General features: G+C 42.0%; 1 protein-coding gene across 3 annotated transcripts in view; it reads left to right on the top strand.

The window, feature by feature from the left end:
• ZNF385B (zinc finger protein 385B) overlaps nucleotides 1–25,121 on the top strand; it is a 1,149,514-nt gene that overhangs the window by 743,854 nt on the left and 380,539 nt on the right. For all 3 annotated transcript variants that reach the window (XM_086956211.1, XM_086956210.1, XM_086956212.1), the window contains one exon: nucleotides 15,604–15,746. In XM_086956211.1, the coding sequence (XP_086812337.1) occupies nucleotides 15,604–15,746 (143 nt within the window). The remainder of the gene's footprint in view (nucleotides 1–15,603; nucleotides 15,747–25,121) is intronic.

Raw genomic sequence — 25,121 nt, 5'->3', positions numbered from 1 at the left:
TGTAACTAATTTTGCAACAATGAAAGCACTTAGCAAGTGCAAAAGATCACTAATCAGGGCGCACTAAGGAAGCAGGTGCCAGCTAAAAAAATATTCTGTGACACATTAATCAGCCCCAAATTAATTCAGGTCACTTGAGGCAGGGAAGGTGTGCTTTGCTTTGCCGAAAATAATGTACACTGGACAACCAGAGGGTGTGGTGATGAAACAGAGGGTGGCATGGGTGGGCCAGAGGGTGGCATGAGTAGTCAGAGAGTGGCAGTGGTGACAGAGAGTGGCAGTGATGAAGAAGAGTGTCCCAAACAGGCTGGACACGTAGAAACAACAAGTTCGCGAAACTTGCGACCCGACAGGTAAGTTCGCAATTTGCGAAAGTGTACAAAACCCTCGCGAACTGGCAGAAACACGGGCGAACACAAAAAAAAAAAATCCGCAAATTCGCGGGAATTCGCGGATTTTGCGGATTGCGAATCCGCAAATCCGCAAAATTCGCGAACGCGAGATCCGCAAAATTCGCTCATGCTTATCCCTCGCACCTTTTTTCAAAATTGGTAAAATACTAGATTTAGACCAAGATAAGGTAAGACCTCTCATACAAGCCACATTAAAAACATGAGTCAGAATCTTTGCTCAAACTTGGGGATCTGCCTTATCGAGGTCAGACGGGACCCAATTTGGGCCCAATGCTTTCCCCCTAGCTGTAGCAAAAATAGCCTTGCACACTTCTTCACTAAAGGTCAGATGTGAGATATCACTCCCTGGCTCCCAGGGAATATCACAGTCCTTCTCATACCCCCTGCTATACATTCCTTTAAATGTGTGACCCATCTCTTGGGGGTGAAGTTACAATGCACACTAGAATTACCAGATCCCGAAAAAAGGTCTCTTTACAATGTCCCAGAATTTGGCACTATTAGATAAGACACTAGGTTGCAGTAACTCCTGCCAGGGTTAATCCTTGATTTCTTTTTTATGCAAAAAGTCACCGATTTATAAGCTTTCCTACAAGCCCTAATCTTATCCTCATCCCTTGGCATTTCCTTCAGGGCAGCCAACAGGGTTCTATGCGTCCTGGAATAATTACTGTTAAACCATGTCCTTCTTATTATTACCATATCTTCCTCAAGTCATTAAAGTAGAGGAGATCTGCCCATATAACCTAATAACGGCATTAAAAACCACACCATACTGCGTGCTACTCTCTAAACTCATGGCAATATCCATTGCATTCACTGTGTAAAAATTCTCTAGCGATACCTTCGGGATCACCCTATCCCTTTTAAATTTCTCCGCCTGATCCTTTGTGCTGAAATCGGTATTAGGGAGGCCTTTCCTTGAGTTTCCTTCCAAATCTAACTCCCATTCCACTTCCAACACTATGGGTTCTGGGGCCATATGTATCAACAAACCCTTTTGCGATTCCTAAATAGCGATTTTTAAGGAATCGCTATTAAGGAATCGCAAAATGGAATGTATGAAGAAAAACTCTTTTTTTAGCGATTCCTTAATCTTCCTTATTTGCGAATTCGCATTTTGCGAATTCGCAATTAAGGAATAATTTCCAATGCATTCCTATGGGCCAGGAGGCCCATAGGAATGATTGCGAAATAATTCTCAAATTGCGAATTCGCAATTTGCTAATCGCAATTTGAGAATTATTTCAAGGGTGCAGGGGTGTCTCAAAGACACCCTGCTGTACCCCTGAAATGTACATGAGTGTGCATATGGCGCATCACATGCCACCTTAAAAAATGCCAATTTGTGCATTTTTTTGAAGAATTCGCAAGTTACCATCAACTACAAGTTGGTGGTAATTTGCGCAATTCTTAACCATAATTCACAGCACAAAAATGCTACATACATAGTATTTAAGGAATCGGAAAATTGTGATTCCTTAAATGCTATGGCAAAATAAGGAATCGCAAATCTTTGCTATTCCTTATTTTGCGAATATTTCATACATACCAAAACATGCAAAAAGGCCTTTTGCGATTCGCAAAGGCCGAAATTCTGCGAATTTCGGCCTCTGCGATTCGCAAAAGGCTTGATACATATGGCTCCTGGTCACTAAAATTATTGAAAGTTGCCTTCAGAGATTTAGTTCAGGAAATCAGGGGTGCCAACACGATAATGAAATTAAATTTGGATTAACAACCCATACCAGTAAATGAGGGAATAACTTCACCCTCTAACGTATGCTCAATACAGTACAGATTTCTGCTCACCATAATATCCTCCAGCAAGTCACCCTGCTCTGAATGTTCAGAATGTGCTGTGGAGGGGCTAACATCAAAGGGCCCTTTTACTAAAACCCAACCCTGTTGTCACAAGTGAACATTAAAATCACCTAGAATAATAACCTGATAATTGCAGGACCTTTTCTCCCATATCCTTCCAAAAAACGTTTTAGATCGGATATGTGTTCTAACAGTATTCTACAGGCAAAATAATTATAAAAATATACCCCTAACAAGGATGGATTGCTCTTAAATACTAACTCTACTGCCAGCAGGTTAGGAGTGTCTGTTATCACCAGGGCAGGGGTGCAGGGAATCTTGAGGGAGACCAAAGTAAGAAGGCCGTCCTATGCAAGCCCCAAGGGCGAAGGAGACGTAGCTTTGAAAAGGAGTAGAAGCCGTCTATATAAAAATAATTTTCTACATTCCATATTGCTTGCATGGCCAAAGTGATATTTAGCTTCACAGATTTTACTGCTGCACACTATCCATATTGTTATGTCTGTTCGTAATGCTAATGTGTTTATGAATGAGAGGGTCAGTAGCGGTCGGTGGTGGAAGTAGCTGTCGGGCGGTGACGTGGGCAGGGGCAGGGTAGGGGGTAGTAATCTATGGATTACGGAGCATTACAGGTAAGTAAACATATAAATAAATAAAACAAATGTTGTTGCGTGCACTGCATCGCATTTGGGGATGCAGTGCGCTCAATGAAATTCGTTTTATTTATTTATATGTTTACTTACCTGTAATCCTCCTTGATCGATACATTACTACCCCCCACCCTGCCCCTCCCCTTCTCTACGTCACCGCTCGGCAGCTACTCCCACCACCGACCGCTACGGGAGATGGCTATATTTGTAAGAAGGTATACTTTTGTAATATGGGTGTTTAATTGCATAAAATGTAGTGATATAAAACCCATATTTCAAAGGAACCTGTGACATATGTATTTTATCATCATTACAGCCCTCAAATCACTGTGCGGAGCTTTGCCTTTGTCACAGCTACTTAGATTATTAGACGTGCACAACGAAATTATGCTGCAAGATGATCCTAAACAATAAATTATCTTGAACATTATCTGGCAGTATTATTTTCATCCATTTGTGCTAGATAAACTTTTTTTGTGAAATCTGCAAGTTATGCCAATACTGCAGAAAATGATGCAATATGCCAGTAAATCAATAGGTATGCAGTGAACACTGAAGCCATAGAATCTCATGAATCCACTGACCATCACATTAGTCTATTGTTTTAGCAAAAATGTGTTCATGAAAGGTATACAAAACATTAACATTCTAATTCCAATCTGTGATCCTTCTCACCTGAATTCTGAAGAAATTAGCCTTTTCAGACTAACTATCCCAAAATAAACCTGTAATATGTAGGATAAAGTGCACCCTGCTGTACATTACAGGAGGTTTGCAAGTCTCTGAGGAGGTCATGACCATTCAGCCACGTTCTTTTGTATTGTCCTGGAACTATAAAATGAGTATTTAGAGTATCCTTTTTATACACGTACATGGTTACACCATCACTGTTTCCCAAACAACTTAAATCTTGGGTGTTTCATTTGAAAGAAATGTTATGGTTGCAAACATGAAGAATATAATCTGAGGTTGTTATGTGAAATTAAACACAACAAAAAGCCATTAGTATTTTTTTGTAAAAATATATCAGAATCAATTTAATGTATATCAGATTAAACAATACTGCCACTTATAATGTGTGGAATATGGAGAGATTCTGTCTTTCCTGTAATGATCTTTAGAGTGCAAAAACATAGGGTCATATGTACAAGTCCCTATCGCCACCACAGTGTCACTTCTACCAACGTTGTGGTGGGAATAGGGCCTGCGCCTTGTGTACAAGGCAGTGTTAAGCCACGTAACGTGGTTTAAGGCTGCCTTGCACATAAGACCCCCTTTCACACTATGCTTAGCGTGAAAGGGGTGGGCCGTGGGTGTTGCGGTGGGCGTTCCCCTGCAACACCCATTCATTTTGATGCTGCCCCTATGTACAAGGGTGGCGTACATACGAGGCAGCGACAAAATTAAGACCACGTAAATCCTGGTCTTAAGTTGGCGAAATGCATTATTTCTCCTTGTTTCTGCTTTTTCCATGTGTGCTGCCTTGTGCAGCACACATGCAAAAAAGCAAAATGCCATGGTTTGATTATCTACAGGAAGTTGTCCCTTCCTGTACTAAACAATGTTTAAAAAAATATGCCATTTTGTCACTTTCATGTGTGCTGAATGAAACAGCACACATGAAAGTGACAGAATGGCATTTTAGGATTGTTTATGTGCAGGAAGGTACACCTTGGTGCAAGGGTGCCTGCGTTGGCGCTAAATTGCTAAACTTAGCGCCATTGCAGGGGGAAATGCAAGCCTGCACCAAATTCCTGTACATATGGTGCAGCCTTGGGTTTCAGAAATGGTGGAACGCGGCGTTAAGCCAAGGAGGCTAACGACGAGCTCCGCCGCCACTTCCATGTACATATCCCCAAAGAACGATGATGGATTTAACCCAGAACTGTGACTGGGGGGGGGAGTATCTGAAAAGTTTCAGCGCTCCGTCTATCATCTCCTTGTGTTTGCTTTGTTCGCCCTAAGTTGGCAGGGTATGCCCAGACATGGGTCCCTTGCTCACTTTGCCACTGGTTTCAAGTTAGCCTGGCTGATGAGGGTTGTTAGCCCGAAACCAGTCCCAGGATGCTTGTTTCAGGTCCAGGGACGACATGGCTTGGCAGTTCGGGCTTGACTGTTCCAATGAGGCACAGGGTCAAGACTGATTTGCATATAGCTGTGTCTGAACCTGGGTGGCAAAGTGAGCTAAAGAATGATGATGGATTCAACCCAGATCTGTGACTGGGGGTAAGTCTCTGAAAAGTTTCAGCGCTCCGCCCATCATCTCCTTGTGTTCACTTTGTTCACCCTAAGTTGGCATGGTATGCCCAGACGTAGGTCCCTTGCTCACTTTGCCACTGGATTCAAGCTAGCCTGGCTGGTGAGGGCTGTTAGCCCGAAACCAGTCCGAGGATGCTTGTTTCTGGTCCGGGGAAGACATGGCTTGGCAGTTCAGGCTGGACTGTTCCAATGGAGCACAGAGTCAAGACTGATTTGCATATAGCTGTGCCTTCACTGGGGTGGCGAAGTGAGCTGAAGAACGATGATGGATTCAACCCAGATCTGTGACTGGAGTTTTTTATTTATTTATTTTTAAAGTTTTATATAGCGCGAACATGACCCTGAAGGATATCAGAGCGCTTTACAATTTGAGGGAAAGGAAGGTAACAGGTGCAGTACAGTAAGAAACATCACTCCAAACAAAACAATATGCATACCAAAAAAAAAGGTTACAATCGAAGGGTTCAGCAAAGGATAAGATAAAAACTGGTACACAGCAAACTGGGAGGGGAGCAAGTGAATAGTAAAGAAAAATAACACCCAACGTGGGACTTAGGTTGGAAGTCGAAAGCCTTAGAGCAGACGATCCAAGACCCTTTTAAGGTAAGAGCTTGTTCATGAGGAATCTTTGTAGTTCCAATTTGAAGGCAACCTTGGAGGAGATTCTGCGAATTTCGGAAGGGAGAGAGTTCCCGATCTTTGGGCGCAGAGCAGGAGAAAGCTCAATGACATGTTCTCTTTTTGCGAAGGATCTGTGGTTTCAGGAGGGGAGAGTGAGTTGAGTGTCTGAAACGTTTCAGCGCTCCATCCATCATCTCCTTGTGTTTGCATATCCCCCATACTGTCATAAATATCTCCTTTCTGTTGATCACTGTTCCTTTTTTCAATGAATTTCTAAGGTGTTTTTTAAACTTTCATTTAGGTTATATTTCCAAAACTAGCCAAGGGCCAGATGAATTATGATATTTTTCATTTGTAAACCTCACTAACTCACTTGATTTAAGATTTCAGAATGTCTTTTGCAAAAGCATAAAACCCATTTTATGAGCTCGAAAAGTTTTTATAAATCATCAAATGTGTTTTGTGACCCATACACAATCACACTTTGGAATGCTTGGAAAAGGGGGTTCTTTCCACATTTCGAATCAGTATGCAATTAATCAATCTTTTGCAACCGCAATTCCAGTTACAAAACCTTGTTCACTCACCAAAACTTCAGAGGAGGTGGAAACTGATTTGAAATGTGAACGAGTCATTTAAGACTCTTTTCGCGTTTGGAATCGGGTAGGTAGCCATGAGGGAATAGGAAGTGATCCTGGGGACCCCTGTCTGTTCCTACTGACACACAGTAAGGAACAGGAGCTCCTTTAAAAAAAAAGGCAGCCAATTCGGTGGTCCTCTGAGAATGGGGATATTGCAACGTGATTTATTATTTTGATTATTTTATTTATTTATAAAGCACAATCATCATCCCTATAGAGACATTCCGGTGCTAGACCAGACACACATGAGCTCTGCAAACTCCATGTCACTAGAGGGGGTAAAGCCAAGTCTTCAAGCGTTTATGAAATGGAAGGAGATCCTCCGAGAGGCAAATTTCCGAAAGTAAGGAATTCCAAAGGTGTGCCGCTACATGACTAAACGAAAGACCACCCATTATGGCTTTCGTGACTAGTGTATTGTGAATCAAGGCTTGATGAGAGAAGCGCAGCACTCTAGTGGGTTTTTAGGCCGCGCAGTATCGATGGCCCTGATACCTGGATTGACTTATGGGCACAGCAAAGTAATTTAAACCTGGCTCTTTTCCACATTGGGAGCCAGTGCAGCTGATTGAAGCAGGCTGAGCTTTTTTTGTGGCTATTACAGATCAGTCTGGCAGCGTCATTCTGCATGAGGTGCAGACAGCTAAACAAATAGTCAGCCATTCCTAAATATAGGCCATTACCACAATCTAGTCTGCTCAATATAAGAGCCTTGGTAATTGTCCTGCGCCAGGCTGTAGGGATCCATCTGAATAGCTTTCTCAACTTGCGTATGAGTCCGACACATCCCCCACACCTGATATTGCTTCATGAGAGAATCATCTAACACGAATTCCAGGTTCTTAGCAGCTCATTAACACCTTGGCTGCTAGAGAGATTATCCTGCTGTGCTGGGCCCCTATGTAAATGGGTGTGGCCGTGACGGAACCATTCCGTCATCAGCACAGCCCAACCGTGACTGATGACGGAATGGTTCCGTCACAAGCATCGAAGGGGTTAAGGTGTTGAAGTCACGCCAAGAGAGGTGGGCCGCCAGTAGTCATTCCACACTTTATTGGCCCCTCCAAACAGCAGCACTTAAGTTTTCTCTGCGTTCAGCTTCAGACAATGTGATCACATCCAGCTAGCCATGTCAGAAAGACTCCAGTAGATTCCTATGAGTTCCTAGCTGACTCTCGTCAATGGAGATGATAATCTGGATGCTATCAGCGTAAGAGAATGTCACGAATCCCCAGTACTTAACAATACTCACCAAGGGGGCAACATAGATACTAAATAATGATGAGCAAAGGGAGGACCTCTTTGGGACCCACAATTAGACCAGGGGGGAGTTGATTTAAACAAAGCCAAATTAACAGAATGATATCTGTTGGACAAAAAAGCTGCAAACCACTGTAAAGTGGTGGAATGTAGTCCTGCTTCGTGTAGCCTGTGCACTAGCTGGAAGTGTGAAACAATATCAAAGGAAATGGACAAATGTAATAAGATCAGGTTCACTGCCATATCTTGGGCAGCCTCTGATCTAATTCTGTCCACTACCGCCAACAAGGTGGATTCAGTGCAGTTGTTGGCTCTAAAGTCTGTTTGAACATGAGTGCATAGGTTGCTTCACAAATTTAGAGCCCTTTCTCAAAAAACTCAGTGTGCAAATTTCGACCACGTTTTGCGACTGGACTGTAACATCTCTTCAACCTTTTTTTAAATTAATTTCTTTTTATCATATACCACATCACAGAGTTTTCCAAACTGTCATGGGTAGCCAACTCCGGCTCAGAATGGCCTTCAGGTCTGAACAGCAGGGGTTTGTTGAAAGGTCTAACTTTCAGCAAGGCCCTGTGTCCAACCTGCCATGAATAGCCAACCCCCTTAAGCCTGGCTCGTCTTTTTTCTATAACTTTTTAGGGTTCACAGACTGAACCTGCTGTAGGAAGCCAATACCCTCTGTGCATGGCCAAACACCCTACATAGCTCAGGCACAGGTACCAAAAAGTTGTTTGTCACTGTGTAAGGTCAATTTCTATGAACACGCATGACCTTAAAGAAAAATTTACAAAAAACGTCCTCTTGAAAGGCCAAGATGTCATTCATTTGGCCAACCACAGATCTTACTTTGTACTCAATTTGGGCTAGATGTAGGTAAATAGTATTTACCGATTTGTAAATACCGTATTTTACAGATTCGGTATTTACGAATCGGTAAATGCTATGTAGCTAAAAATTTGGTAAAAATTACCGAATCGTTAAGATTCGGTATTTACCGAATCGGTATTTACCGATTCGGTAATTGCCATTCATTCCTATGGGCCTGGAGGCCCATAGGAATTAATGTCAATTACCAAATCGGTAAATACCGATTCGGTAGAAGGGGGAAAACATTGAAGGGTGGCAGGGTGTCACTTTGACACCCTGGTGCACCCCTCAATTGTTTATGGGTGCACATGTTGCAAACAGACATGCCTCTAAGTATGTCTGCAACATGGCACTGAAGCAATTTGCATTAAATTGCTTTTTTGTTTTTTTTCTCGTTATTTACCACCAACTTGTAGTTGGTGGTAAATAACGAATCCTAACACGGGATAAGCACTCATTTAAGTGCTCCCTACATTAGGAATTCGGTAATTTACCGAATCAGTATTTAAGAAATCGGTAATTTACCAACCGAATCCTTAATTTTGGCCCCCTACATAAGAAAAGCCTATTACCGGTCGACAACGGACGAAATTCTTTAATTTCGGCCGTTACCGACCAGTAATGGGCCACCTACATCTGGCCCTTTGTTACCTACTAGATTGACATAGATACACCATTCATGTGAGTTAATTAAGAATGCAATCTTGCAAGTGAGTGTATTTATTATTGTTGAGACACCAAAATATACATTGTTTGTTGTTTCTTACTCAGTGATTATCATAAACATAGCTGTTCATGAATATTTAAGAACATGTTATGGAGCAGTCATTCAGTACAGAAATCCAATTAGCTGAATCAACGAGCCACAGTGTAACAATCAGTCTTCTGGATTGATTTCATGACACATTATGAACATTCAGGGCCTCATTTACAATGCGCCTGCGCCACTGGAGCGTCACTTTTTGCGACACTCTGGTGGCGCAGGGGCCTGCCACATATTTATCAGGCAGCACTAAGCCACTTTGCTTGGCTTAATGTGACCTTGTAAATATATCTCCCTTTAAAGCAGTTTTCTGCATCAAAGGGGCATGCAATGGGTGTTTCTGGCTTTGTTCCCAGCAGATCACATGGCTTTTTGATACTCCCCCAGATTTACGAGGAATCATAACTCTGAAGCAACGCCAAAAACCTATGCCTCCCCAGGTGAGGCGTAAGGGAAGTGCAACGAGGAGAAATACCTTTAAATCTTTTCATTTTTGCTTTTTCTATTTGTGCTGAATTCTGCAGCATACACAGAAAGAGGAAAAAGCCTCTTGTTATTGTTTTTGTGCAGGAAGGCTTCCCTTACTGCAGAAAAACAATCATCCCTGCTATGCAGTCCCCCTTGCACCACGGCGCAAGATTCCTTGCATTGGCGTAAGGAAGCCCATTGTGTGCCAGCGCAGGGGAAAAGGACAGGACTGCACCGTATTTGATAGATACAGCACATCCCTGCCCTTTTGTTTTGCCATAGAGCAGCACAGCAGGAAGGCCTGAGGTGCTGCGCTACAGCAACATCTTGTAAATAAGGTCCCCTGTGGGCACAGGGGGAGCAGCACTCTAGCACAGTGGTTCCCAACTTGTGGCCTGGGGACCTCTAGGGGTCCGCAGAGACTTCTCAGGGCATCCACAGCTAAGAAAATTAAAATATATTAACAGATTAGTTAATTGTATATAAATAAAGAAACTAAATGTACAATTGAAACTTTTAAAACGTTCTAATGTGAAGGATTTTGAAATTGGAGACAAAAAATGAAATTAGTATCCTCAGACTGATTCACGGGAGCAGTGTAAGTGCAGCAAACAGCATATAGTATGGATGATTAGTGGCCTCAATTGAATTGGGAAATCTCCAACCTTCATATTAAAATTTGAAATGTTGATTTTTTTTCTATTGTGTTTGAAAATTAAATAAAATGTGTTATCATTTGTATATTTGTTTGAATGTTTTTTTCTGTATTTTGTGTGTGTTGTTTTGCTGTTCAAATCATGAACAAAACTTAGGCTGGGGCTAGCATACAGGACTCAGTGGGAGGTCCCCAGATTCCAATAATGATTGGGGAGGGGGTCCCCAGGTTCCAGTAATGTTTAATTGGGGGCTTCCAGAAGTCAAAAGGTTAAGAACAACTGCTCTAGAATTCAGGTACACCAAAGGGCCCATAAAGGGGATATATTGATCAACCATCTCCCTAATTTCACCCTCTTGTTTATCCTCAACTCAGAGGGAAAAAAGTCCTCAACAAACAGAAGTAGCTTAACTAGTACTGACTTTATTGAAATTCCAAAATGTATTTATATTTATTGCAAATATTAATTGCATTATGTAGCTTGTAGTTCTCCATTTATAATGAAAAAGAAATTAGATTGCAAAGTATAAAGTCAGAACTCAATGAGGTATCTACGTCAGGCAAAGAAGAGATTGAAAGCTTTCGGCATTCCCGCACCCCAAAGTATTTTGCAGGTACAGTCCCAGTATTGTGCAAACTGGAGACAGGAGCAGAGTAAATCAGCAGGTGGCAGCTGGCAACGGATGGCCAAGCCTGAAAGGACCTGTGCTCTGGTGTTCAGTTTACACTTCTGCCTGTGACACTCTGCCCCACCTGCTTAAACTGATTTGGTACTGCATATGTGTCAGGGACGTGTCTACCACTGCCTGAGGCACTAGGTGACCTTGAAGAGGATGCCCAGCATGGGTATGCTAGTGGGAGTCTGTCTCCTGGGCAGGGATTGCACATAACACAATGTAAAGAGGGGGGGCCGGGGAGCTAGTAGGAAAAATAAAGGTCCAGCACCGATGCTCCCAAGGACTATCGTAGTACTCACTAAGGGGTAACTGTTCCTAAAGAAAGAGGAGGAGGCAACCTTTTGCGGTTGAAAAGAGTGTCAGAGTAGGCTCTCAATGTAATTGGATTCGAATGAAGGTGGGGTAATTTCTCCTTTTAGATATAGTGCCCTCAAACACCCTTGCGAGTGTCATGCTTCATCATCGAGCGTTGCTCCTCGTGGGGGTGGCGCTGCTGTCCTCCATGGGCCCCACGAGAAGGCTCTTTATCGGAGATCTTTTAAGGAGACACCGCTAATATGCATGTGGGTGTGTGCGCCTAGGACAGTGAGTGAGTGAGTTAAAATTACCTTTGCTGTACCCAGAAACCAAGTTTTATTCGGGGGGTCCGGAACATAAAGTTAAAAAAACAAGGGATGAGGAGCACCTCCTCAAAGCAAATGTAGCGGAGGGACGAGTGTCTTCCTGCTGCTCTAATAATCCGTGTAAGCGAGTGAAAGGTGAAGTTAGGTCAACATATTTCGCGCTTCGAGGTTGTCCCTAATGGATCCAGGAGCGCTTTGGCAGGACCGTGAGGTGAAGATAAGAAAAAGTGAGACTAGGAATCAGGGAAGAGACACCCTGTATTCCTACTGTACCAATATTTAGGTGTCAATGTGTCTAAGTGCTAATTGGAACATCGAGATTGAGTTCCTCTACCCAACACCTCTATTCAAAATGGTTGGCCTCACCGGCGCTCACTGCGGTAATGAGGACGAGTCTAGTCACTCGCCCCCGTGGAAGCCCATTATCTGCCCCTCCACTGGTGAATCGCAGGGATTTTCCATAGCATCTTTTCCAGGTTAAAGTCCTCTTGGGCGGGCGCTCATGTGGGTTCTCATTATGCTTCCAAGGCAGTCTTAGACTAGGCAGTCACCCGTGAGCAAACAGTCACAGCCAGCCCTACTGCAACACAGCAAGAGCTTTCCAGTACCACTGAAACCCAGACTTCCACCAGCCCTGGAAGGGACTACTAATATCTATGGGGGCTCTTGGTTTCAAATTACTAACCACGAGCAACCCCTCACTGCCGAAGGGGCCAGGTTTTTTTTTCAAACGCAAAACTTCCTAAGTTTTCCACTTTGTGGCGAAAAACCTCACACAGACTGTGTTCTTAATGTTGGATAATATCATTCCTGTGTACCACAAAAATATGCTAAAACCATTTCTCAAAAAATGTTTATGTGGAAAAAAATGTGCCATGTTTTTGTGACATACAGGATGGATAATAATATCAAACACTAAGAACAAAGTGTATATGAGTTTTTTCGTCAGAAATAGGAAAACATAGGTTGGTTTTGGCTCTTGAGTCAAGCCAGCTGAGCTTTGGACCATGGTGGATGGCAGACAGTGCTCCTCTTAGATTTCATTTATCTCAGCATCTGGCGCTGCTCTGCTATGACCACAACCCAACCAGCTCCGGGACACAAATTGTGCTTACCTTGCAACAATTTGAGCTCACCCCAATCCTCATACTTTTTTTTTTTAAGTACACGGGGTTATCGTTGGGATTTCATGTCATGTGCTATCATTTCCTGTTTTGTCATCGTGATTCTAAGGTCACCGAGTTTCACTACCTTATGATTTTTGTTAAGCAACCCCATTGGTACACAGGTTCAAATTTTGCCAGTGTCGAACCTGACAGTCAGAATTTTAAGGTTGACAAAATGACTATTAGTTAACTTATCAAAACACCTGTTATCTGCAGTGCTACAAAAATACTAAAAAGCAGCAAAATCTACAGCTAAACTGGTATCATGCCCCAGGAGGTGGCATCACATTACACCAGCTCTCAAAGATCTATACTGGTTATCTTTGGAGGCCAGGATATAATTCAAGATGACCAGCCTAGTTTACAAAGCTTTACTCCTGCACTGGCCTGGCCACCTTCATGAGGCACTGAAGACTGCAAGAACTACCAGAACGATGAGCAGCATCCAAAACTTAACACTTGAAACTTAGAGAATCTGAATTTTAAAAAAAGCTGGTGGGCAGTCGGTCTGATGAACAGCGCCTGCATTATAGCACTGCCTACCAATTGACTTCCGATGTGCACATCTCGGTTTTAGATCCACAAGAAACTGAAAACATACCTATTTAAACTACTTATGGATTCACATATTCATCCTCTGAGGTATGATGTTTCTTTCTGCACATCTATGCTCCCCTTATCTACCACTCTGTGACACATGTTATGTTATATAATTTATGGAGCGCATGGCTACCCCAGCAAAGGGGCATCCCAGCGCTAAGCACAGACAGCAAAAGGAAGACGGGCGGAGACAACGCCCCAATCCATTCATTAGAGAACAGATACGTTTTTATAGCCTCACGAAAAGCTATATGATCATAAATGCATCTAAAGTTCACCGGTGGGAGCTCCACACTTTAGGAGCTAAAGCTCGAAAGGAACATCCTCTGGCTTTCTTAACCCGGAGTATAAATGCCAGGTGCTGATTAAAGGAGCGCAAGAGGTGGGATGGCATGTACAGTGTAAGAAGATCTACAAGGATTTCTGGGAATTGGGCGTTGAGAATCCGGTGAGTAATACACAGAGTTTTAAAAAGAACACGCTTTTCCAAAGGGAGCCAATGGAGTCTATTAATGAATTCTGAGATATGGCAAGTCCTGGGGAGCCCAAACAACAGTTGGCTGCCATATTCTGTGTTCTCTGTAGGCACTGTGTCTCTGCTCTATTAACTCCCAGATATAGAACACTAGCATAGTTCGGCCTAGACAATATGGTAGCCTGGATGATGACCTGCTGGATTTTGGGCTCAAAAAAGCCCAACAGAGGTTTAAGAACTCGAAGGAGTCCGAAGCAAATTCTGGCCACAGCCTTCATTTGTGGCTGGAAGAAAAGGGCAGAATAAAACCAGACGCCCACATTTTTAACTGTTTTCTTAGGTGAGGGTGGAGAACCAAGGGTACTGTAGGGTTACTGCTGTTTTTAATTTCCGCGGAAAAAAAGTCCGCTCTAACATCTCAAATCTCCTGCCCTTCTGCTCAACACACTGCAGTGTTATTTGTGTTCTTGCTTCTGGCTTATGGATATTAGTCACGCTAAATATTTCTTTGTTTCTAATTTTGTTCTTTGTAAAATGGCTTACCTTAGGTTGTTTAAATGTACAACACACTGCTACTGTACGGTTCCGTAGTTTATATATATCAGAATCGCTAGATTGATCTTCGTTGTTATGTTTTTTGTAAAATTCCAGGTATTATGTTGTTTAAAAGTACAGCATGCTCTATATATCATCGAAGCCTCTCCTAAGTGTGCCCTAAAAGCCCTCAAGACTGTGTGCCCGATGTAGGTAATCCCAGATTACTGATTCTTAAATACCGAATCATACCGATTCGGTATTTAAGAACTGGCAATCGGGATGTAGGTAATTTTACCGATTTAATTACCGAATCGGTATGATTCGGTAATTCCTATGGGCCTGGTGTCAATACCGATTCGGTAATTGGGGGAAACATAGAAGGGTGGCAGGGTGTCACTTTGACACCCTGTTGCACCCCTCATTTGTGCATGGGTGCACATGTTGCAGACATACATGCCCTATGTCTGCAACATGGCACTGTTTTAAAAGCCCAAACATTTTTTTTAAAGGGTTTTCATTATTTACCACCAACTTCTAGTTGGTGGTAAATAACGAATTCTTAAACCCCTGTAGCACTACATGTCAAAATACAGATTCAGTAATTTTACCGAATTGGTAAAATTACCGATTCGGTAAAATTACTGAATCTGTATTTTAATATGCCCCTACATCCCAAACTCCAAATACCAGTCGGTAACGGCCGAAATCGACAGTTACTGACCGGTATTTGCCTTCCTACATCTGGCCCTGTGTGCTTAATTTGTACAAATGGGACATAGTAAACATTAGGGAAACGTACAGTTACCAAAAGCTGTTTGGCACTGTGTAAGGTCAAAGACAATTTCAATGATCAAGCCAGACTTGGAGCGAAGATCCATAAAAAATAACCCTATCTTGTTTGAGTATGATATACGAGAATGCCAAAATAAAAATAAATTAATAAAAAAAAAATGTAAAGTAAGAATGGAAGCTATTGAAATAATAACAGTAACTCATTATTATAATGCTTCCTATTTATGTCCACACCTCAAATTACAGTGATAATCAGGGCATGAATATGTGTTCCCGTGACTCAGCTTGCGTTGTTTTTGTTACCTGCAGGTAGTACATGCCATTCCACTACCCTGCCTGCCCTTGTGCGGACGTCCACCATGATGATGCAGCCTTCTTTGGATATCAAGCCATTCATGCCATTTTCTGTGGAGAGCAGCTCTGCTGTTGGACTCTTCCCAAACTTCAACACAGTAAGTAGACTCTGTTCTTTTTTCTTCTTAATGTATTTCAGTGGTGATTGCCTTTTTTGTGTTAGGATTCTACTATAGAGACAGGACTAACCAGAACTGCAGTTCAGAACTTCGGGTCCAGTTCACAAAACGCAGGTGCCATATAGAGTTGGAAAAGTTTGGATTTACGATTTTAATTCCTAAATTCTGATTCACAGAATCAGGACCTGCAGAATTTTCTGATCATAAATTTCCCCTAAAACAGTGAAGGAGCCTCCTGCTTGCCAGATTTCTAGCATAGTAATGGGGTAGGAAATGGATGATACGTAGGGAGGATCATGGTGGAGTCAGAGGGAATGATTTCAACGTACAATCAGAACGTTTTTGGTATTCATAAACATCAACTTCTCTCCCAATAATTCTCCTACTCCATCCCACTCAACTTGCCAGTCAAATGTATAAGGCTAACTACCTGCACATTCGTGGAGTGTCCCGGCACTGAAGACTGCAAAACAAAGTAAATCAGTTAATTTAGAGGAGAGCAACCAAATTTAAACCGAAATAGTGATTTAGGACCCAGGATACGAAGTTCAAGGGGAATCTGCTTCTAAGCCTTTGGCTTCAAGAAAGGAGAAATAATTCCCCCCTTCTTCATCCGCCTGGACCACAGCACTACCACAAAAGCAGCCTTTGTCAACAACAACTCTCTAGGTGAACAATAAGGCAAACATCTTTTTTAAAGATAGCAAGCTCCCAAATTAGAGAGCAGGCAATGAAACAAGACGAAAGATTTGAAGAGGATCCTTTTTTTGATTAGGATCAAATGAAGAGAACTTAGATGGATGGAGGCTGAAGCATGCCAGGGAACACTCAAAATTAAACAAGCGGCGTCATTCTGGACTACTTAAGCTGTCTAATCAGGCCTTCGACAACCCTAGATAAAGGGTTTTAGCATGGTCCAATCTAGATGTAGTCAGCGCGTGAGCCTTTGTCTTCCTAGAATGGAAATGCACCAGTTGCTAGTGACCGCCAGCTCCTCCCCCGTCTTCAGGTGCACTTGGTTCTGGGTCTACGGCAAGGTGGAGACTCTCAGAGGCACTGCTGGTGTGCCTTATTGATGTGGCGTTTACTGTGTCTACCGAGGCTTGGCGGGGATTCTTTGTTGAAGGATTATGCTCCTGGCGCCCGGCACTTTGGAATTAAACGCACAGTAAAAAAAGGCGGTTGCTGTGGTATCCGCCGATGAACGGCTGGCCTGGCCGGGACGAGAGCCGGTGAAACGCCATGTCCTTGAGTGGTCGAAGGGTTATAACGTGAGCCTGTCTGCCCGTCTGCCATGTGCATTTCTAATGGAGAACGTCAGATCTCCTGATCTCTTGACATGAGGGAAGACTTGTTTAATACATATGAGACACCAGCTACAACCAGAGGATACTTAGAATTTGGCATGTGTTTGCTGAAAAATATATTTAGGGTCTTCTGCTCTCTAGTGCTTTCTAGTGCTCTTTAGTGGTTTCAGACCCTAATGACAAGTGCCCTAGTGTCCATGAGAGTTTTATGTGTGATGGTCTGCGCATAATAGCCTCCAATATTCGGCATTTGAACAAAGAGGGACCCCCCTGAAATTGATAATAGTTCAAAGGGCTAGTGAAATGATGCAATAAATGTGAATAATACCTGATCCAATCAATGCAGTTAAAGATCTTAATATTCTAAACTAGAGGCTTCTGTGGTGTAGGGGGGTGAAAGGCAGAAAAGTAAGATCCGGGGAGTAAAAAAAAAGTAAGGACTGGAAGCTGCTGGTCTCGCCGGTGACGGCCCTTGCCCTCCTCCGCTCGACAAGCTGTGGCTGACTGAAAAACAATGGGAAAGCATTTAAAATTGTCTAACTTAATCGCCAAGGTGGATTCAGCCGCGGGCTTTAAAGCCAAAATGCGATCAGTCCAAATGAAGGCAGCATCAGCTGCGGCAAGAGCAGAACATAGTCATAAAGCACGGAACGAGTTCACAATAATTATCAGCACCTTGAGCTCAGAAGAGGAGCCCCTAGAACTCAGAGAGGAAGTTGGAGCAAGGGGTTCAGATGCGGACAGTGTATCTCAAGGAGAGCCAGAGGAAGGAATAAGATCAGAGGAAGAGCCCGGCCAACATGCAAAAATTCCAGAAAATCCTGATCAGGTGGCCGGAAAGGGTAAAGAAAACTCACCTTTACGTGAATTTGCAAAGGAAAAAATGGTCAGCCAAAATTATCAACTCATTAAGGACTATCAATTATTCGCCAAATGCAAAACGTCCATCAGCTTCCTGACCGCTTCTTTGACAATGCAAGGTTCTCCCATTGAGACACAAATCAGTCTCTCGCAAAGTGATCGATCTTCCTTGGGACCATCAGGTACTGTGGAGGGAAAGGAAAGACACAGATTCCCTTAAAAAGAGAATAGCCTCTCTGTGAACGCTTAGTTGACGGCACAGTTTTTATCACCACAGTCACCAGCACAGTTGCCATCTCAGTCTCCGACAATGCCTCAGTTGCCGCCGTAACCACAGATCCAGTTGCCAAGTAAGGCAGGGCAGCAAGGATGGACTCAGATAGAATTTGGAGGGCCCCAATGCAGGCAGTCGCAACAACTCCAAGTAAAAGGAACTCTCCTTCAATGTGACTTAAAAACTCTGCTAAATCTCATTTTAGAAGAAATAAGAGCTCTTAAGACAACTCAAGCAAACAAGATAGCATCCCTTCATCAGCGCCTCTCAAAGATTGAGGAGGCAATGGGCAGTTTTCCAGTAAGGATTCAAGTGGTGGAATCCTGAATTGTACAACTTGAAGAGCAAATGAAAACCATGCAGCAACAGGTGAACTTAGTTAAAAAGGAAAAAACATCATTCGAAGGTAAACTTGAGGAGCTCGAGAATCATTCGCAACTCTCAAACTTGCACATAGTCGGAGTTCCAGAAGGGAGCGAAGGGTCATAGTAGATTTTTGGAATTGAATTTTCGAACGGATCACAGCAATATCTAAGTATCAGTCTCAGAGAGGGTTTTCAAACTCCATGTAATTTCGGTTAATGTAAATGAAGTATTGAATAAACAAAAGGTCAGTGGGATAATAAGATGGTTAGCTTATTTTTCACCACAAGTCCTCTTCCTTCAAGAAACCCACCTTAAAACAAACACTCCAAAACCTTTTATCCCGAAATCTTTTACCAAGGTATTTTTTGCTTCTGCAGGGATAGCAATAAGGGGGGGTTGTGATATATTTTAGCTGGGGGCTGGACTGGGAGCTTAGTCAAGTTCAGAGAGATCCTCAAGGTCGACAGCTATGAGTCACAGTGAGCTGGAATGGAAACATCCTAAATATTGTTAACTATTATGCACCAATTATAGATGACCCTACATTAAGAGCCAGGATTAATGAGATACTTTAGAGGGGTTACGGGCCTGATCATTTTTGGGGGGAATTTTAATTATATACAAGACCTGACATAGGACACTTCGAATAAAAATAAAAAGCAACTGAAGCCAAAGACTAAAAAAGTAATAGATGTAATAAAACAAGATTAACAATTAATTGATCCATGGCATAGAGCCCATCTGGAAGAACTACAATATACCTGTTACTCTTGACAATATCAGTCCGCTTCCCATAATGACTTTTTAAAAATCTCTCATCCTTTGAAATACTAAAACTCAGGCATGGGGACCAATTCATTTTCAGACCACTCGCTGGTTAAATTGGAAATAGAAATAGAGGGGGTAGGAGAATAAGTTCCAGGTTGCAGATGGATCTCTCAAACCAACAATGGGTAACGGGCATAAGAAAATGGATAAAAGAATTTTTCCTGCACAATAAGGGTACAGCGGAACCCTTTTCGGTTTGGGGGACCTTTAAGGCCTGAGTCCATGGTCAGATGGTGGCCTTCATGGCCGCGCAGTCTAAAATTCGAAGGACTCGTATGGCCGAACTTCACCTGGCAGTTGATACAGCTTTGCTGCAGAAGAATGCCTCTTTAAGGGGTATAGATAGTCGAGAGGCAGCTTAACAAAGCAAAACAGGGGTTAAAAGAGAGTTTTATATTATAGACCAAATCAATAGCTCTCTGACATTTCAGCAGTGAGTTTACGTAGAGAGTCAAATAGTTGGCAAACTCTTAGCCTGGTCTACTAAAGTAAAACATGAAGCAGCATTAATTACTGAAGCACTGACAAGAAAAGGATTGCCCACATTTTTCTGGATCATTAAGACCAGTTATACGCTACTAAATATATGGTGGGGCAAGAGGCAATTCAACAATGTTTTGACAATATTAACCTTCCGCATTTATCAAATGTTCAGGCAGAGGAGATTCAAGCAGATATTACAGCAGCTGAAATTCAACTATCCCTTGCTGCAATGTCAAGGGGAAAAGTGTGTGGAAACGATGGGTTGCCAATAGAATTTTACAAGGTGTTTGCCGAAGAATTAGCACCTCCATTGGTAGAGCATTTTAATTATGTGAAATTGGGTGGTTTGATTCTCACAGCGTTTAAAGAATCTAATATTGTCAGTTTTGTAAAGAAGGGCAAAAATCCTGGAGACATCAATTCCTATAGACCGATCAATTTACTCAATTCTGAATATAAAATTGTAATGAAAATCTGGGTGCGTCCTTTTACTGCTCTGGCACAAAAAGCGATCCTCAGACAGGGTTTGTCACAGGGAGGTTAACGTCCACAAATACAGGGGTTTTAGTTCAAGCACTCGATTTTTTTCATATTAATCAAACTTCAGCACTTATTATGATGGTCAACGCAGAAAAAGCATTTGATTTGTTGAATTGGAACGCTCTCTTTTATGGTCTGGGCAGGAATGGGATTCCCCCCAGGTTATAAACATGTAAAGCAATATCTATCAAGGGGCTCAGGCATAGGTTTTTATTAATTCTAGCCTTGCTGGGACAGTTAATGTTGATCAGGGGACTAGGCAAGCCCTCTGTTCCCCATGATCTTTTCTTTTTTTATCGATCCCCTGGCCACCAGGATTTTAGTAATGCGGCGATTAGGGATGGACAAGTTAAAGTTGTTTGCGGATGACATTATCCTCTATCTCAGTCTGGAAGGACGGAATGTTGAATCAACATTAGCAGAATTTGCACAATTTGAATTAATTCAAGGGTATAAAATTAACCACAACAAGTTCGAAATTTTAACAATTAACAGTTCAAGTGATTTTCTCCCCGACAATCTTAAACATCAAGCCCTTACTGCTAATCCAATTCGATATTTAGGGATATATGTCACCAACCAGTATACCGAAATTTATAACCTGAACTATGAAGTCATGCGGAAAAAAATCAAAAAGCTGCTAGAGGAAGGGTCTCTATTACCTCTCACATTGATTGGCCCTGTTGCACTTATAAAAATTCCATCTTACCTTCCTTTACTTGTTTTTCTTTTTACAAATATACCTATTAAAATGAATTGTATCTACTTTAAAGAGTTAGAGATGATTTTCAGAAAGTTTGCCTGGAGTAAGAAGGCACCCAGGGTAACACTCTCATTGCTCCAACTTGACATCAATCAGGGTGGGCTTGCACTTCCCCAAGTTCGTACATATTATGAAACAGCCTTTTTAGATCTAATAGTTTGTTTAGTCGACTGTAAGGGATCAATAGATCATTTCTTCTTAGATAAAATGGTTTAGGAAGCTGGATCACAGATTTCTGTATTGTTAAAAACTGTTAATTTCTCCCCAAAAAAAAGGTACAAGACTTTGCAGGAGTAAAGCACTAGACTCCAGATTTTCTACTCCAAACAACTTATTTTCACAGGGCACTACTATTTAAAGCTTACAGAATGTAAAAGCTTGGGCCTCCGAATCCAGAGCAGCCATCTAAGGTTTTGGAATGCCAACGGTTTTAAAGAGCTGGGTCATTTTTTTAAGTGGTTTGCAGATATATCACTTGGCAAGAGGTTCAAGATAGGCGTGGAGACCGTAGTAAGCTGGATTTTTGGGGGATATATTCAGATTGCTCATCTATTAAATAAGTGTGCCCTTTCATCTAATTCCGGCCCAACTCTGCTTATTGTTGCTCTATTTAGAGCAAAGTTAAGGGGGTGGAGAATTGTATCACCTTCTATGGTCCCAAAGGGAGTCTGTGGTGGTTAACAAATTCCTAGGAAAAGTGGCCCAGGAGACACAGTGCATATTCTCCAGTCGCAACTGGCAAGTCATTTCGCAACTCTGCAGCAAGGCCTTAAGAGCAGCTATTTTAAAAGAATGGTTTTTCTGTCACACTGGAAGGCAAACTGTATCCCCAAAGCTCTTCATAAGATGTGTCCAGTATTAGAGAATAGGTGCTTTCGTTGCCAGGCAGTAGGTGAGGGAAGATGGCTCCACACTTTTTTTTACATGCTCAAAGTTAGAACAATTTTGGAAAAGAATCTACACAGCTTTAAGCAGTGGTTTACAGATAAGACTAGATCCTGAGGTAGCTGTAGCACGCTTTGGTACTGTTAGTCAGAGACAAAATGTAGCTACATCAAGAGGCGAGGAGACATTTATAGCAAGTGCTTCCCTTGTTGCGCGTTCTCTTATACTTCAGAACTGGAGGCCTCCAAGGCACCTACCTTTTCAGAGTGTTTTATTAAAATGATAAGAACAATGACATTTAAAGAAGTTTATGCTAAGAGAGTTGGTGCTATTAAAAGATTTACTACTGTATGGAAATACATGGAGCTGCTAGAAACAATCTAGTAGAAAGTGGGGGCTGTAAGGCAATGTAAAGTCTTTATCAGTATAAATGCATTTTATGGTCTTGAACCGGGCTATTTTTTCTAGGGTTTGAAAGCACTGCACTTTATTGAATTATAATTGATTGCACTTTAGTAAGTTCGTATTGAAGTCTAAGGCTCAGCACCATATACTGTTGGTTAATTGGCACTTTGCCCTTTAGGGAAAGGAATATTTAGAGAAGCCTATGTCAAGAAAGTCGTCAACATAGTAGATACATAAATGTATCAAAATAAATGGGGATGCAAGGTACTGTATTGGCTCTGTTCGAGTGGAAAGCACTGCACTGTATGGTTTAGAACTGGAATATTTTTGGGGTTCAAAAGCACTGCACTTTATTGAATTATAACTGGTTGCACTTTAGTAAGTTTGTATTAAAGTTTAAGGCTCAGCACCAGATACTGTTGGTGAATAGGCACATTGCACTTTAGAGAAAGGTACATTCAGAGAACCTATGGCAAGTGTGTTGTTGCTATAGAAGATACACTACTACATCGAAATAAATGGGGCTGCAATGCATGGTATCGGCTCAATTGGTTGAAAGCACTGTACTGTATAGTAGTTGAACCATGACAGAATTGTTATTTTAAAACTGTGTTTAAATTATATGGTATTTAGTGATGTGCTTCTAACAAATTGATTACATTAACTCACTTTTGGTTCTATGTTTCTGCTCAATAAAAGGATTAAAACATAAAAAAAGATAATGCCAAATGTTTAAAGTTTGGAACTTTTATTGGCGTCAGAGGTAAAAAAAAATAGAATGGGGATGCAGCAAGAAAAGAACTATCGAAGCAAAACAAAGCAGGAGCTACACAGCAGAAACCTGTGGTTGGTGGGAGAGTTGTTTATTAACCTTGCCTCCAATATTTTTAGCCTCTAGTGTTGGTGATGGAGAGAATGGTAATAATGTCAGCCAGCATAATTTGCCAGCATAACTCCCACCAGTTGACTTGATGTGACCCAAATTAAACAATATTAGTGTAATGCAATTTGCATTTCAGCTGACTCCTGTGCATCCAATCAAAACTGCATGCTTAAAGGGTGTTTCCAAAAATGTTAGATCATTCTCATAAGAGAGAAGCAGCTGCATATCATCAGCATAAGAGATGAATTTGCACCCGAAGGATACAACCCGGGGAGGCAGCGGAGTCATATATATGTTCAATAACGTATGGCTCAATAAAGAGCCCTGTGGCACCCCCTGCTTGATGGGTTTGATATGTGGTGAAGAGTGAGCCAACCAAACTGACTGCCCCCTGTAGTCCAGAAAAGATTCGATCCAGCTTCTTACTTGGCCTCCAACCCCCAGATTGTCGAGGCGTTGCAGGAGGATGGAATGGGAGATGGTATTGAATGCTGGTGAAAGATCTAGTAAAATCAGAACAGCATTCGTACCTTGATCCGGGGACTGCTTAATATGATCTGACACTCCTAACAGGGTCCTGTCTGTGCTAAGCCTGGGGCAAAATCTGGATTGACTGGGATGCAGAAGCCTACACTTCTCTAAAATGAGAGCTGATTGTTAACCAGTTTTTTAAGCATCTTGGATAACACAGGAAGTGGCGAAAAATGCTAAGAATTGGATAATATCCTAGTATCCAAGTAAGGTTTTTTTAATGCTGGCAGAAAGCCAGTTGTTAGAACTGGCTATTTCTGGTAGGCTAAGGCTGACGCCAAAGCCAGGCAGAAACCACCATTCTAGTCAGGGCAAGGAAGTCACACGCCAAGATAACCTCTGCTCACCCCCTTGGTAGCTTGGCACAAGCAGTAAGGCTAAACTCGGAGGCAATGTGTAAAGCATTTGCGCCAGCGCACAACAGCAACAACATACTAGGCACACCACAGAAGAGACTCCACACAAGGTTATTATAAAAATAACTTTTGTATTGTAAAAACACATCAGATAAAATCACACATATACATGGTGCCAACTGGCACGGGCAATATTCACAGGGATTATGTACACAAGACAGGGCCACAAGGGCCACTGTCATAGTCAGATATAGCACTTCTAGAATAGGAAATAATAAAACATAAAATGGTAATCACAAAGATAACAACCAGTAACCACTGGTAACAGGAACCAGGACCTTACTAGGACCACCTGTACTAAGAAAGAAGAACCACCTAAATATCACACAGCATTAGGGGTCTAAGAAAGAATACATTACTCATGATGCAATAAACCTACATTCAGAGGAGTAGAAAAGACAACCACCTAAGAATAACCACATTTAGGGGTCTAGGAAAAGGACACATTACCCATGATGCAATAACCTACATTCAGAGGAGTAAGAATAGAGCACATGATGCAATAAACTACATTCAGGGGTGCAGCGCAAGAAGACACATGATGACTAACCATTCAGAGGTGCAGCGCATGGAAAGGAAGACACATGATGCAGTAACACATTCAGAGGTGTTAAGAATAGGGCACATGATGCAATAAAATACATTCAGGGGTGCAGCGCAAGAAGACACATGATGACTAAACATTCAGAGGTGCAGCGCATGGAAAGGAAGACACATAATGCATAAACATTCAGAGGTGCCTAATAAATCAATAGCGCAAAAACACACAGTAGGCAATTACTATTTAAAAGCATAGAAATCACATTGCGCCT

The sequence above is a fragment of the Lissotriton vulgaris genome, chromosome 2_1 (assembly GCF_964263255.1).
Source record: "Lissotriton vulgaris chromosome 2_1, aLisVul1.2, whole genome shotgun sequence".
Taxonomy (NCBI): domain Eukaryota; kingdom Metazoa; phylum Chordata; class Amphibia; order Caudata; family Salamandridae; genus Lissotriton; species Lissotriton vulgaris.
Note: the sequence above shows the minus strand (reverse complement) of the source record. Positions and strands in the feature narration are given on the sequence as shown.